Source organism: Pyxicephalus adspersus, chromosome 3, assembly GCF_032062135.1.
Source record: "Pyxicephalus adspersus chromosome 3, UCB_Pads_2.0, whole genome shotgun sequence".
Lineage (NCBI taxonomy): Eukaryota > Metazoa > Chordata > Amphibia > Anura > Pyxicephalidae > Pyxicephalus > Pyxicephalus adspersus.
Window position 1 is genome coordinate 80,843,633 of NC_092860.1, and position 16,099 is coordinate 80,859,731.

At 36.2% G+C, this 16,099-nt stretch overlaps 1 protein-coding gene across 1 annotated transcript in view; it reads right to left on the reverse strand.

Annotated features, from left to right (window-relative positions):
* The window catches only part of EPHA5 (EPH receptor A5), a 203,512-nt gene that overhangs the window by 51,135 nt on the left and 136,278 nt on the right, over positions 1–16,099 (reverse strand). Inside the window, exons 4-5 of the mRNA XM_072405426.1 lie at positions 14,058–14,213; positions 13,292–13,627 (exon numbers count right to left, since the gene is read on the reverse strand). Coding sequence (XP_072261527.1) covers positions 13,292–13,627; positions 14,058–14,213 — 492 coding nt within the window. The remainder of the gene's footprint in view (positions 1–13,291; positions 13,628–14,057; positions 14,214–16,099) is intronic.

Here is a 16,099-nt window from a genome sequence, read left to right on the forward strand (position 1 = left end):
GAATTTCCCTGAATACACTCAGGGGACCTTATGGAAGCAAATAATGAGCAAGCAGTGAAAGCACATATTTCTGTGTTCAGAACCCTATTGCCAGACGTGATTTATTTCTATAACAACAATTTTTGATGTTATTGGTTAAAAAAGTGTATTGAGTGCAGAGCTGGAAGCAGCCAGCTTAGGTGAGTGGAAAGGGCAAACGGTGCAATATGACTATACATAGTAGGTCATCTGATACTGAATGTGTGTAAGTCATTCTTACTATGTGTGACAGATAACACACATAAACAGTATTTCTTCTTGTAGAACTGTCTTAAACCTGTTCAGCAGATAACAAACACATTTAATAGGACTGAACACACTAAAGTTGATTTACTAAGGCAGTAGAGTTCACACTTAGTCTAGTAAAGCTATGTTTACGTCAATCATCCAATCATTTGTGAAGGAAATTTGCACTTTTATTTAAAATTCTATGCAGATATTTGGATATTTGACATTCACTATGCAAATTAAATTACCCTATGAACACCATAAATACAGTAAAGCAATATAATGCTATAACTACTCTTTTGTCTCTGTCATGGAAGTAGGGACTCTAAATTCTTTTAGCCTAGAACCCTTGTTATGAGTGGAAGAATATTATTATTAAACAGGATTAATATAGCGCCAACATATTACACAACACTGTACATTAAATAGGGGTTGCAAATGAACGAATACAGACAGTGACACAGGAGGAAAGGACCCTGCCCCGAAGATCTTACAATCTAGGAAGTGGGGGAATTAGCACACATTGGGAGGAGAGATATGTAGTGGTGGGAAGTAGTGACATTTTCAAAAGACAGAAGAAGATGAGTAGGCAAGTTTGAAAAAAAGGGTTTGAGTGCTCCTTTAAACAAGCAGAAAGTAGGAGCAAGCCAAATAGGACGAGTAAGACCATTCCAGAAAGCTGGGGCAGCTCTAGAGAAGTCTTGGAGATGTGCATGTGACGAGGTTATAAGTGAGGAAGTCATTAGTAGGTCATCAGAGGAGTGAATAGAGCAGCTGGGGGAGTCCTTTTTTACCAGGTCAGAAAGGAAAGTGGGGACAAAAACTGTGGAGGGATTTGAAGGCAAAGCACAGGAGCTTGAATTTGATTCTAAGGTAAAATGGAAGCCAGTGAAGAGAACTACAAAGAGATGCAGAGGAAGCGTAGCGGTGGGAGGGATGGATGAGTCTAGCTGCAGCATTCATATTAGACTGTAGAGGAGAGATAAATCCAAAATAAATTAAGTTTTTCAAATTAAAGACTTGGTCATAACATTTTCAGGGTAACAGAAAACCCCCAATCTGTGAACCATCGAAGCCAACAGCTCAGCCAACATCCATTAAAGTTGCTGGTAAAGATGAACTGCTTGCAGATATAAAACATGTTATAAAATACTGGACCTGATTTATTAAAGTTCTCCAAGACTGGAGAAGATAAACCATCATGGGAGAACATGGGTGATCCAGCAAACCTAGAATTGATTTCTTAAAAATCATTTGCTATTATTTGGCAAATGTTTTCAATCCTGACCCAGATCTATTCTGGCTTTGCTGGATTGCCCAGGTTCTTCCATGATAGTGTATCTTCTCCAGTCTTCGCCCTTTATTTTTACCCTTGGAACTAAAAAGAAGGGAAACTGTTCCTAAATACATTGTGAATCGACAATAGTCAGGAATACAGTAGAACAATTGCCATGAGAACACTTGTTCAGTCGACAACTCTCTATGAGTGGATAGATAGAGAAGTCCTCTCACTTCATGCTGCAATTTGGAGAGAAGAAAAGATCTCAGGGAAACATGCTTCAAAAGAATGAAATATCAGCTATAAGGGATTCAAATCGCTACCTGCTGTATTTAAAATGAGATGAATTGACATTCAGACCAGATTCACATTTATCAAATGTATATGATTTGCATTAGGGAAGCCCAATGCAGCTAAAACTGTATTTGGTTCTTTTTCAGGATCACAGTAGTGTAATACCAGATGTTGCAGCATGCACAGTTGAATTGCCTTTGTGCATTGGGGTACCATTAAAAAATGCGAGCGTGTCCCCATCACAGAGTTTTGGTTGAGACATCTGTATTTGACCACACTATATATTGGCACAGAAGTCTTAGCCGCCAATTTCAAAAGAACTGAGAACTGCAACGTAAGCCTGCACAGGTAAGATGTGATAGTTGCTCAGTGTTACCCATATTTTGTGCTCCCTGTGTCATAAGCCTGAAACCAGGAAAGGCTTTTCATCCCTTTAGTTGGTAGATACTTCTACAAACCATCTTGTGTTGTAGATTTATTGGTCTTTTAATCAATTATATTCTACACTGGAAGCCAGCACAGGGGAAGGAGGAAAGCGAGCATCCTGAAATACATGACTTCTTATTCAGGCATTAATCAACAGGCAGTTGACAGACTGATGCCATTGTATTTCTCTTCTATCAGATGATGATGCTATTGCTTGGATTAACTAATCACCTGGAACAGTCTGAGGGCTTTGTGAGGCAGATTAATCTGTATCACTGCAGACAGGATAGCATTGTTCGATTTTCTTCTAACAAGGACCCAGGCTTCTTGCTGTTTGCACACTTTTCACATTAGTCCAACAGATAATGATAGACATAGTACACAGTATGGAATAGGCAATCTGTATTTCGCCAACTTCTGTTAAAAGGATATGGGATAGCTTTTCCAAGTATTCATTTTTGTGTTATGATTACATTATTTTTAACTTTTTTATACTTTCATAAGCTGATTGTATTACATTTTATATTATCCAGATCAGATAGACATTTTATAACATTGAAAAACCCCTTGAAATAACTTTCAGGTCTTCAGAGAACCCCCTACTATAATTACTATATCCACAGCTTACAGTACACTAGTGTGATGTTAATTAGAAGAAGTTAATTGTCTACTACATTACTAGATCATTGGTAAGACTGCCAAAAAGATCATTGGTGTCAGATAAATTGACCAGAGAGTCAAAAACTGCTCATTGCTCAACGAACCCCTAGAAACCTCTGGAGCAACCATGGTTGGGAAACACTCAAATTGTTAATATCTGTTTTGTCAGAAACTGGAAGGCACATTTATCTTTATGTTAGAGAGAAAGTCAGCATCAGAGCTGAACAAGTATACATACCTTTAATCAATGGCCCAATTTATTAAAGGTAACTAAAGGGAAAATAATTACAGGATGCTTGCACTGTAGGATCACTTGAGCATGCAGATGTACGGACAGACAGAAATGCAATGCCCACACCTATTCAGAAAATTTTTCATGTATATTCATTGCATATATGCAAAAGTAACATATAATCACAACTGGATACTAAGAAATCATATTGGTTTGTGAAAAGTAAGGCAGCAGAAAGTAGTGGAGTTTAAAGTTATGTATGCAGGATGACCAAAATTTGCACATATGTGCATGCAACCTGCAAAACCCCCAGCAGAATATGCACAGTCAGGGCTTTGTCTTTGATGTCATGTTTCTGAGGAAAAAACAATGAAGCCTGTTTATTAAAAAAGTTGAGAATCTTCATCTATAAATTAAGTGATTTCAATTATCCAATGAAGTGAAAAGCATCTCCTGTATTTTATCTGCACATGAATAGGTTTTAAAGCAATCAAAGCTACAGTACAAGCTGAGTGAAGTAAAGCACATCAACCATTAGCATGCTCAGTAGCTTTCCAAAAGGTCCGGGTGCTTAATAGGTCACCCATCATTAAAAAAATACAATTTTACAGCATACGTATGCAGTAAACCATAACTTCAAATGAAAAAACTTGTCAAGAGAAGCTTTTGTAAGCTGTAACTCCCTCCTGAAATTGCTAATTGTCTGGATCAATGCTAGTAGTTTGCTATCAATACTTTGTACATCACTGCCTTGGAACCAACATAGGAAGAATTATTTTAGACAGTCTCTCTTTGTGCAGGGTGACCAGTCTTGTATCCAATCCCCTGTAGTTTTCTACAGACAACCTGTAGTAGGCAGACCTGCTGGGTCACACAGTTCTTCTTTCTGCTCAGCCAATGTGCAGCACAATGATGACATTACTAATACTTCTACAAGAGAACATATAGGTTTGAAGGGGCATTTTTGTAACAAGTGTTGCATGATTTATTTATTATGGGATAATTTAGGTAAATGTTTTGTGTCCCTATTTTGCCTTTTTAATACCTATCAGCAAGAAGCTCTATCTTTACTGTATATAAAAAAATGTATATCATATTTTAATGTTTTATGGTAAGGTAAAAGCCTTTACTTTGCACTACTTCATACTTGTGTTTCCTACACCTTAAATATTGCATCAAACCTTAAAGCTGCAATTATTACAGAACAAATCATATTATTATGAATTTATGCAGCACAGCTTCATAACCATGTCACATGTCATCAGCACAAAAAGATCAGCTCCACTATTTATTCTGATAAAGTGCTTTCTCAGCAAGAGACATAAATTACCAACTTATATAATTGGATAGAGGTTCTAGATGAAATACTACCCATATCACCTTGCCTTTATAACAAGGAACACTTATTTCACTGTCATAAAATAAATAAAATAAGCGAAAATCAAAGCAGCTTAAAGGCCCATCCACACTAATACATTTCACATTACATGCTGGTATACTATAAGGTTCCATTTATTATGACGTGCAGCTTAATGCACCTCCCCAACAGATATTTGTTGCAATATGCTTCCAGAAATGATGTATGCACCTTTTTACTGTGCTTTTGTGTTAACTAGCCCTTCCTAGGGGTCTACTGTAGTAGATTAAAGAAAGGGTTGATCCTGGACTCTTTCCATTACAATCAAATTGTCAGAAAGTTGATTGTTTCCAAATTTCAACTTCTTAAGCCGCATACACACGTGCAATTCTTGTCGTTGGAAAGGATCTTTCACGGTCCTTTCCAACGATAAGAACCGCAAGATGCATGAACGATGCTGTACATACAGAACTGTTCTGCTCTATGGAGAGGGGAGGGGGGAGCGACGGAGCACCACCCTGCTGCGCACTCTCCCCTTCCCTTGCATTAGGATCGCTCATCGTTCATCGTCCGTGGATCCGCCAGGACGGATCCACGGACGATGAATGACCTGGGCTGTACACACGCCAGATTCTCGCCCGATATCTGGCCGATGCCGATTATCGGGCGAGAAAAATTTGACGTGTGTACGTAGCTTAAGTAGACATAACTCTAAGAAATAGAGAAGCAAAAAGCTCTAACCCTGATACACTTTATACAAAATGAAAAATTGTCCAAAATCATTGGGATTGGTTTACTAAAGGGGTTTGAGCTGTTCACTTAGCAAAGTGAAGTATCACTTCACAAGAGATAATTAATTTAGATTAGAGGTGAAAATTTATTTTGGAAACAATACCCATTCAATAGCAGGGTAATATTTACTTAATGAAGCACCTAAACTTGATTAGTAAATCAAGCCTATTGCCTGCCACTGCACTGTATGTTCTAGCTTTCCTTCCAGAGTTTCTTTTCTACAGAGTATCCCAGCCAGATTTACTACTATTCTTTTATAGGATTATCCTTTAACTTACCCCCTACCAAAACTCTTCAAAAGTCACCCACCTGTAAACACAAGCTGGAGAGGAAAAAAAGATAGATATAAAGAACAGGAGTGAGAAACTGATATGATAACAATGACAGAAAGATGACGACAAAGATATAGGCTACGTACACACTTGCAATGCTTCTCCTACGATAATCGGCTCAGGGTCAATATCGGAGGAGAATCTGTTGTGTGTACAGCTCCGTACATTGACGTGTGCCGCTCCGTCACTATCCTCCTTCCCTCTCCATAAAGCAGAACAGTGCTGTATGTAGAGCACTCGTTCATGCATCATGCAGTCCTTAATCGTTGGAAAGGATCGTGAAAGATCCTTTCCAATGACAGTTATTCCACGTGTGTACCCATCTATAGAGAGAGGCAAAAGGGCCAAGAAGGCATAAAAAAAATACGGGGGAGGCCAGAAACATAGATACACAGTAAAAAATTGCAATAACTGAATGCTACTGGAAGGTGATGCTGAAAAAGCCTGTAATTGGGTCAGACAAGCCAACTAGGACCAAGTAGAATAAAGTTCAGAACAAACTCCATATAATTGTTGACTAGGATTAACAGTGGTGTTTGTCTTGGGCAGAAATCTAGCTCGTGTAGAGTTGTCCTTCAATGTCACTTATCACTCCAACGTGGAGGGTTAAGGACCAGAGGGGTCCTGCTTGCTCCCCTTCCAGAGCGCTTGTTCTTATTTCTGTCACTGGAAACACACTCTGGAAATCACAAAAAATCTCTCCTACTGACAGTAATCCCATATCTCTAAGGGGCTAAAGGCTGTAGGATAGCAACTAACCAAATGTAGCAAAGAGGCCCAAAACATATGAGAGCAAACTCTAAAAATGCAAATTATTTTCTGGCACTCAAGAAGAGAATAAATACCTAAATAACTTTCTGAGAAATTGTAAACACATGGACATGGTGAGATAATTAAAGTATGACTGACGTGGTACACAAATAAAAACAGGGAAAGTCTAATGACAACATATCTATAAAGCAGACGCTGAAGAGAAGAAAACTATATGAGTTTCACACCAAGCCCCAGCAACAACTTAATAGAATAGCTTCCCCAAAAATGAAAATTCTGAGTCTTTACAAAATAATACTTTCCTTTTTTGAATATCTGTATCTGTAACTTGCAGCAAAACATTGAAGAACTTCTGCATTCATTAATAACTCCCCGGTCTTTATCTGCATAAGATATCTCCATACCAGATTAAATGCTTCTCAAGTAATCAAACTGTAAACTATGTGAAAGACTGCAAACTATGCTGGATTTCCCCATCCAAGGTGTAATTCACACTATGGAATAAGGGAATTAGGTTTAGAGAAAGATTTTATTTTAGTTTGGGAAATTCTTTTTTAATTCCTTCTAATTTTGCACAAATGAATAAAACGGTGGACAATGCTGAAGTATAACACTTAGAAGTCAAAGAGAGAATCTGACATTCCATTTAACATTTACTCATTGAATTCCTTCATGTCAGTTGCTGCCATACAATAGATACAATATGATACAAAATTATCATATTCTGGTCTTTTAAGAATAGGGGCCTGACTCAATAAAACTGAATACAATTTACAGTTAATCTATCAGCAATCTATCAGAACCCTTTCATTTTTACTTTACATGAATGCTAAAACCTAATTGATAACTATTGTCAACATTTTTTCTCCAGTTTTAATGAATCCCACTTATAAATGAGGAAACTCAAGCACAAGAAAAAAAAGACACACACACAAGGAGGAACTTTTGCAACTGGAAAGTAATGGCCATTTCAGTCTTGTGGTTGACTCAAGTATTCTACCACAGACTCCACCATGCTGGCAAACACTTTTATTTAACAGAATAGGCACAGTTGAGAACCATTTTGTGCATGTTGTAGTTGCAGTTGATTGCAGCACAGTTCGTGGACAACTGACTTCTGGGCCATATTGTTTGCTTTTTCTCCTCTGGAGAAAGTACCTCACCACAACTGCATGACAAGGTGGTTATCAAACCATACACAACCTCAGTAAACTAGTTTTATATTAGAAAACATTAGCTCTTTCTCTTACAATTCTAGATGTTGCTTTATGACATTTCAAGTTTGTTTAACTAGTAGACTTCAGATATTCCGAAGCTCCTCATCACATTTCATCACCATGTGCTGATTTCTCAGTGGAGCTCATTTTACAAAAAGTAATTACAGGTCTCATAAATATTTCAACCACCTGCATGCCATCCCAAATTAACCAATAAATCTGTTAAGGACACCTTCCCAATCTTGATGGAGAGATAACGTGAGATTCCCATTACTGCATTTCTCTACTTAACATAAAAATAATTATGTATATGTACAAAATACAGATTTGCCAAACCAGAGACAAATGTGACACATTGTGGAAATTAAACAAATAGAATTCATTTACTTTTATTGAGAAAGCACTACTTGAAAGATGATGATGCTGCTTCTATAAATTAATTTAGGAATAAATATGTACATGGTAAAAAAATAGGAAGGAAAAGGCAAGCATGATGTGTTCTATATCTATCTATCTATCTATCTATCTATTTATGTATCTATCTATCTATCCATCTATCTCTCAGCATATCTAGAAGATTGCAGTAAATTTTGTAAGAGTCTTTACAGTTAATGAGAATTCTCACCTACTTGTGACCACTTAAAGACTTTAGTTGGACAGGGTTTAAATGAACAAGGCAATGTTCTGATTGATATTGGTTACAGCTTCCTCATACCAGTTAACCACTGCCAGGGAAAGACACTACAAGTACCTCCTACCCGCACCAGCCCCATAGAGAATAATTGGTAGAGGCAGTGTGGCTGATTTATTACAGCTCTCCAAGGCCAGATAGAATACACTTTCATCAGCTAGGTGATCCAGCAAACCTTGAAACGTTTTCTTCAAAGTCATTTGCTATTTGCTAGCAAATGTTTTGAATCCTGAATCAGATCCATTCCAGGATTGCTGAATCACTCAGCTTCACTGATAAAAGTGTATTCTATCCATCCTTGGAGAGCTTTAATAAATCAGGCCCAGTAAGTGGTATAGTACTTCCTACTGCTGCCCACTGGCAAATCTGCAGTTGCTGGTTCATTGTGGTGCAAGTGACTGAGCTGCTGGCAAGGTCCCAGCTCTCAGAGGTCACATAATATCGCTTGATACTAAATTAAAACTGAACCTAGCACTATTATGCTTCTGTGTAGATCATTGTAGTTTGGCACCCTTGCTTTTCCCCTTTCCATCTTGCAACAACTAGTAACCCCAATTGCTAGGCAATGAGTTTGGTGGCATCAACAGAGCCGTGTGGTGGTAAGATATCTGGTTGCTTGACATAAACAATGTTCACATGCAGTGAACCTTTGAACATGCTCGCAAATTTTTTCAGGTAGAGCTGGTTCCCTACCACAGAGCCTCCCAACTTGTATGTCATAGCTCTCTTTTCTTCTGGTAGGGCCAGATTACATGTTGTATTGTTCTGGCTTTTCCACCCCTCCTCTACTCCACCTGTTATGTTGCACCTAGAGATTGAAGAAGGAGGTCTAGTATAGAGCAGTTTTTCCCAACCAGGGTTCCATTTAAACCTAGGGTTCCTCCAGAGGTTGCTGAGGTTTCTTGAGCAATGAGCAATTTGTGCATCTTTGGTCAGTTCAGCCAACACCAATAACCTTGCAATTATTCTTACAATGCTAATGTAATGTGAGATGTAGATATAGTAATTATAGAACAAGTCCCCTGAACACTTTAAAGTTATTTGAAGGAGTTCCCCCATGTCAAAAAGGTTGAGGAACCCTGTGACACTGAAGCTGTTGATGTCACATCCACGTTGAAGGCACCAAGCAGTAGTTTTTAAATGACTACACAAAAAAGGTTGAAATATATAAATATACTTAAAATATATTATTACATAAAATATATTAAATATATATAAACCATACCTAAAATATATTAAATGTCCCTATAAGCCTATGGCAAATTGTAGTGTGTATTGTGAGAATAAAGACAATGTTCTGTAATGAATGCTAGTAAATCAGCATTGTCCAAAGGCAACTAACCCTGAAATACTTTGTTGTTTAAAAACAGTCCTCATACATTTTAGAAATGCACACTTAAATGATTTTTACTTATACAACCCAGAGAAGCAATATTTTATGTTGGCTGCAACAGATTTAGTCCATATATTTTTACACAAATGTTTCTACATTAAATTCACTGTGTCACTTCTATCGCTGTCTAGCAGTTAATTAGAGTAGTGCATTCAAAGCAATTTTAATTAACACATGCAATCATGAGGTGGGAGTTCATGCTGTTGATATTATTACAGTGTAAAAGTTTAGGCGTTTGAAAAAAATATTTGTATAATCCTGAAAATATTCGAATAAAGCAAAGTATGTATGTATTCATTTCCCCATATTAATTTATTGCTGACATATTAGTAATTAACCCATTTAATCCTTGCCCTCCACTAGGTACTTACAATTAAATCTTCTAGCCTACTCATACATTAACTAAAACAATTTGACCAAAGGCTACTTAATATATCAGTATATTAATTGTCAAAAAAGAGGATCTAAAGTAAAACTACTAGTCATATATATATATATATATATATATATATATATATATATATATATATATAAATATATATATATATTTTTTTTTTACTACAAGAACAGAGAAAGAACATGCAAACTTTATGCAAGGCTGGGTCCAGATCCACAACCCAGAGCTCCAAGACAAGTGTGTTAAACTTCTAGGTTGCTATTCATTCATAGACAAACCTTTGATTGGAGTCTTTCAAATGATTTAAGCTGAAACATTTAATAATGTAATGTTTTTTTTTTTTAAATGATTCTAGTGTTTGAGCCATGTCCATCAACTGATGGCCCACCGCAGTTCAATGTAGCCTGTCTAACACTGTGATTTACATGACACAGGTTTCCCTAGCTGTGATACCAGCCGTATTTCAATTAGTTGTGTGCACCAATGTATGTTATTAGTGCTATTGTGTCTAACGCACATTAAAATTCCTAATTTTACAAGCAGTGCTGCAAGTGCAACAGTGCTGAATTCCAGTCTCATGATCTTGATCACAGCAAGATGAAATCATTTAAGGATAATATGATCTGTGGCCCTTTCTGTAAAAATAAGTGATTTGGGATTTTTTTTTTAATTAACAGGAGCTAGTTAAGTGCCTAGCATTAACAGGCATATATATATAAGGCTACTTATAGTTGGTTCACTGAAAAGTTTAAAATGAACTAAATATCAATGATTTGTAATTCTGACAATGTTTGATTCATTTTGGGTTTGCTGAACTTGGTTAGAGTCAAGCACAACTTTGTATTTACCTTGACAAGCACTTAGTTGGCAATTGAAACATCATCTGTGAACCCATTGTTAAGGTACACATTAGATAATGTTCATCCAATTTTGTCAAAAGTTTGTGGCAATACTGAAGGGCTAAAGTTCAAGTTGAACCATGATGAGAAGGAATTTGAACCTTATTTCTGCTGAATGTGTAACATAAAGGGAAATGTGTACTCCATAAACAGTAGTGATAGACATGAGACCAGATCAGAGAACAGCTTGACATTTTTCTTTAGCCAATAGATAAAATATCAAATTTAGGTGGACCAACCTATTATTAGTACAATTGTCACACTGCAAAGTTGTAAAGTTACAAGATGTGAAGTACACGGTACACACAGTGTTTCTTGATTTTTTGGCATATAAAATTTGATACTACCTTTGTTATTCAAGAGTGAGATGACACTAAATAAAGGAATACATAAAAAAAGGAAAAGCACGTTGTTCTCTATTACTTCATATTTTTTGCCATCTTTTTTTCTTTTCAGCCGAACCACTTTAGTAAATGTCGGAAGTCACACGCTATACAGGCTATGCATTATTTAGAGTTATCCAAGTTGTTTTTTTCACACAATAACACTGGCATACATCTGCCGTTACACTATAAAAAAATATTGCTATCACCTTTCCTTACAGCTCAATAAACTCTTTTTACATGAGGAACATATATCTCTTTTTTTTTTGTTGATTTATTGTGTTTTTTCCACAGACAGATAAAGAAATACAACACAGACATGCATGATCAAAGCGACAGAAAAGCCATTCAGAAAAGTCTCAGGATGTTTCCACAATGGATTACATCCTTTCATTAATCTAGGCATTTTCTAAGGGCTAATAAACCAAATCCAGGGAAGGCAACAATTACCAACCAGGGAGTTGGCAATAAAGCTGTAAAGCATTCATCGGATTCATAATTTATCTGATAGCAGACATTCGGCCATATGTACTGCAATGATGTCACGCCCAGGCACAGCTTGCTTTCGCTGGGAAAGTAGATTTGGGTACATAATTGGCCCATTGGTTTGTGTGTTTTTAAACATGCTCAAAATGTTAATTTCATGACTGTATAAATGAATATATACATAATTTATTTAGTGGATACGTCAGAACATCCTGAATAAGAATTTATTTAATGAATTTTTTTTGGCATTTGATCAAGATCCACTGGGTCATATGGCACACTGACCCAGAAATATTAAACCTTGTATTGACTCTTTTTTCTGCTAAAACTTTTTTCAAATATTCACACACACAATAAAATGCATTTAGGCTTTTTAAAAGTCACAAAATATAATGAAATTGTGCTAGTAGCAATTGCTTAACTGCTTTGCAAATCTTAACTTTCTCAAAAAGTACACATAAATAATGAAAATATGCTAATTGAATAGATACCAGACATTTAGGTCTCAAAATGTCAGACTAAACACTTTGGTGTGAAGTGCATCAGGGGAGATTGTTGCTGATGGTTGTTAACTTGTGTCCGCTTTACAGTATATAGGAGTGAGCTTTGTTTCGTTTTCTAGTTTTAGCATACATGAAAAAATATCTATTTTTCTGGTCCTGTGGCCATCTTTTAGGACAGAGCAAATTCTGAAGATTGTACTCAATTTGTACACAAATTTATATACAGTTACTAGAACAAAATATTATTTTAATATATTTATGTTGTGGTTAAAATACACATCCTAAAACCAAAATTACATTAAAAGCTAAATTAAAAGGTGAACTAAATAATATAATAAAAGCAACCAAGCAGGCCATTGCACAAGAACAGGTGTAACTCCGGCAATAAAACAAACGTATCTGTCTGGTTGCATTTTTTTTTTAAATCACCTCTCCTCGCTCTGTCATGGTTGCCAATAAAATTTCTGGGTCCTACTCCAGGTTCCAGATCTTCGTTCATTTTGATTGGTAAGAACTGATGTAAGCAATATGATTTTTTTCTCACATGTATAGTTTTCCCACTGGATAGGACTGAAACATGTATACTGACTGCTTACAAAACTAACTGCATTGTGACATGGTACTGTACTGAGTTTTTTTACACATATGACATTACTTTGGGATGAAGGCCGATGGGAAGGCCAACTATATGGACAATACGGTGTTGGGAGGGAAGTTTTTTGTATGTTATGCCTGACTGTAATTAATTTTTTCCGAAAAAAATATATTTAAGAAAAAGGCAATCAAACAGCAAAAAGAAATCTAACAGTAAAACAAACACGTCATTTTCAGCAATAAAGTTGAAAATTTATCAGGACTTTCTATTTAGTTTTGTCATGCTTTGCCTTGTACAATATATCAGATCACACTTACCAGCCTGGTTGGTGGTGACATTTAGAGAGACATACTGCCTGGATCCTATGCTCAGCTCAGACACGCCGTTTTCAGCCTCAATTTCAAAGGTGTAATTTGTGTGTGCCTGCAGATCCATTACCATTACAGACGTGTTTCTCAGGCTGCTTTGCTGAGGTATATAACGGACATGTATTCCACATTCCTCACACAAGCCAGAGATGGAGTTACACTTCTTGCATATAATATTGTAATAGACATCTTTCCTTCCACCAGTATCCGCAGGGAACATCCATTCCAGGAAAACACTTGTTTCGTTGATGTTGGATATAGCATTACGTGGAGCTGACGGTGGTCCTGGATGTATGAATAAAAATAAAAATTTGATTTATTTTGAAAAATATCAGAAATATCAATTTTTTATATAGACTGTATAGTACGAATGTGAAGTTAATAACAGAACCATACCATTATGTATTGCTTGGCAAGGAACTTGTACAAACACATTGCATACACATGTACACATATATATATCTCTATGGGCTCTGTTTAAAGCCACTCTCTCAAGTGAGCACAAAAACAAAGGCACCAGCAGCGTCCTAACCTGGTACACCAAGTATTAGTGCCTGGAGCTACATTAACAGCTGTGGGGCTATGCCTTTCAAACCCTCTTTAGGGATAGGATGATTATTGCAAGCCTGATACATTTGTGACAACTAAGTGAAAACCTGCCCACAATTATCATTTTTATTCATACAAAAAAAGAAAAATAGTTTTGCAGTCTTACTTGTACAGGCCATTGTATATGGGTCAGTCCCTCTTCTAAAATAGCCATTTTCACAGACACAAGACGTTGATGCTTCCTGATGGGCATAACTGTGAGGTGGACACTTGCTGCACAATTGACTTTGAGGGGAAGACTTGAAAAATCCTGGACGACATGCTACAAAACAAATATAACACAAAAAATTACTAAAACAGTATCAACATTTACGTTTGTGTAAATAGGCCATACATTGGTATATACACATTATATATATATATATATATATATATATACTACCTAATCTGTCTCATTAAAAAAGACCTCCAGCCACAACTACTGAAGGGGTGGTGGAAGCAGGCCATGTCTATGCTCATGCTTCCTGGTAAGGAATTCCAGTTAGGCCTCAATCTTAAGAGAGTTTTATAGGTCTGGCTCCAGATACACAGGAAAGGCAGATGGCTTATTTCTGGGATTTTGGGCACTTTGTATGACCAAGTATGTATCTAAGGTGGAAACAGTGGGTTAGTTTTGTTCATTGGGCTAAGCAGAATGCCTGCACCTGATAGGCCCCTACAGATATCCTTTATTACCCTAAATTTTAGGGTTTTCATTGTCCAGGTGACCAATTAGAACTTAATAATAATTACATAAGTAGTATAAAATGTACAGACAGATGATCACTAAACATGTATTAAACTGCCTCTAAATGGAGCTGTTGAAAGAAACACATGGCACCACAATTTGTACCCAAAACTAACGAGATTAGGGTAAACAGAGAAGAAGGTAAATCCCTTATAAAATAGTAATTAAAGGCTGAGATTATGAATTCCACATTTGGTATAGAGTTTGCTTTAGGTTTGCCTACAACTTATTACATTGCTATTTAAATTCAACACAAATACAGTAATAATAATATTTTGTAGTAGTTTTGTAGTTTGTCTCGGTGTGAGATTAGTTCCTACTAAAGTTGAACAAAATTGCTACACGTTTAGGGGTATAAGGTAAATTTTTTATCAGATCAAAAAAAAATTATGTCTGTTTAACTATGTTATAATGTTAAAAACTGTACTATTTGTTCAATTATTTTGTTTAGAAATTGAAATAAATGTAATATGTGACTAATCATTGTGTCGTGATGTTTTACAAATTGTTCTCTTGTATAATTTGTAAATAAATTTTAAAGTACATTTCATAAATATAGTTTGTCATTTTTTTTACTGTCAACACAGGTGAATTCTGAAATAAAATTGCTATACTCGTGAAAAACAATGCTGCCTTGAGTGATGGAGTATGCATAATTATATAGCTATTAGTAAATTTTTCCTTTTTTTTTATAAACAGTATGCAATGAACATATTGAGTATTGAGTTAAACATAGCTCATACCTAGTAATGCATTTGTGTTAATGAGCCTATTCATCAACGGAGAGCAGTCTGGTTTTTTCAAGCATTTTTTATTCTGTTTGGCTTAGTTGTTGGAAAGTGAACGTGATAAGTTAATATACAGAACGGTGCATATTAATTTATCTACCAACATTACAACAAACCTGCCAACCTGTTTGACTTACAGATGAGTAAAATTTGGGGTATATTCTTACTCCTTTGTGGGAACGCCTCCCTTCTCAACAATGGTCAAAGCATTTTAAGTGAGGACTTAATAATAATAAAGGTTCATAGATAAGAACTCTTGACATATATAACAAAATAAACATTTTCAGATTTGCCCACATTATTTATTTAAGCTGTTGATGTTCTCACTGGGATATTTTCCAGTAAAATGTACTTGCTGCATCTAAGACACCCAAGTTGGGGGTGTCACTGGGACTGAAAATAAGCAGTTTAAAAAGCTTGACATCAGTTGTAATCTTTCTCTGCCCTATCTAAAAAGTTGTAAATGTTGTTGCTGGGCTTTCAAGAGGACCGAAGCCAAAGCCTATTCCGTGGATACCTAGGGTTTTTCCAGAAGTTGCAAGGGGTTCCTTGAGAAATAAGCAATTTCTGATTTCAGGTCAGGTACCAATTCAATTATCTATTTGGGTATCTGTAAGGATGGCATTCATCCCA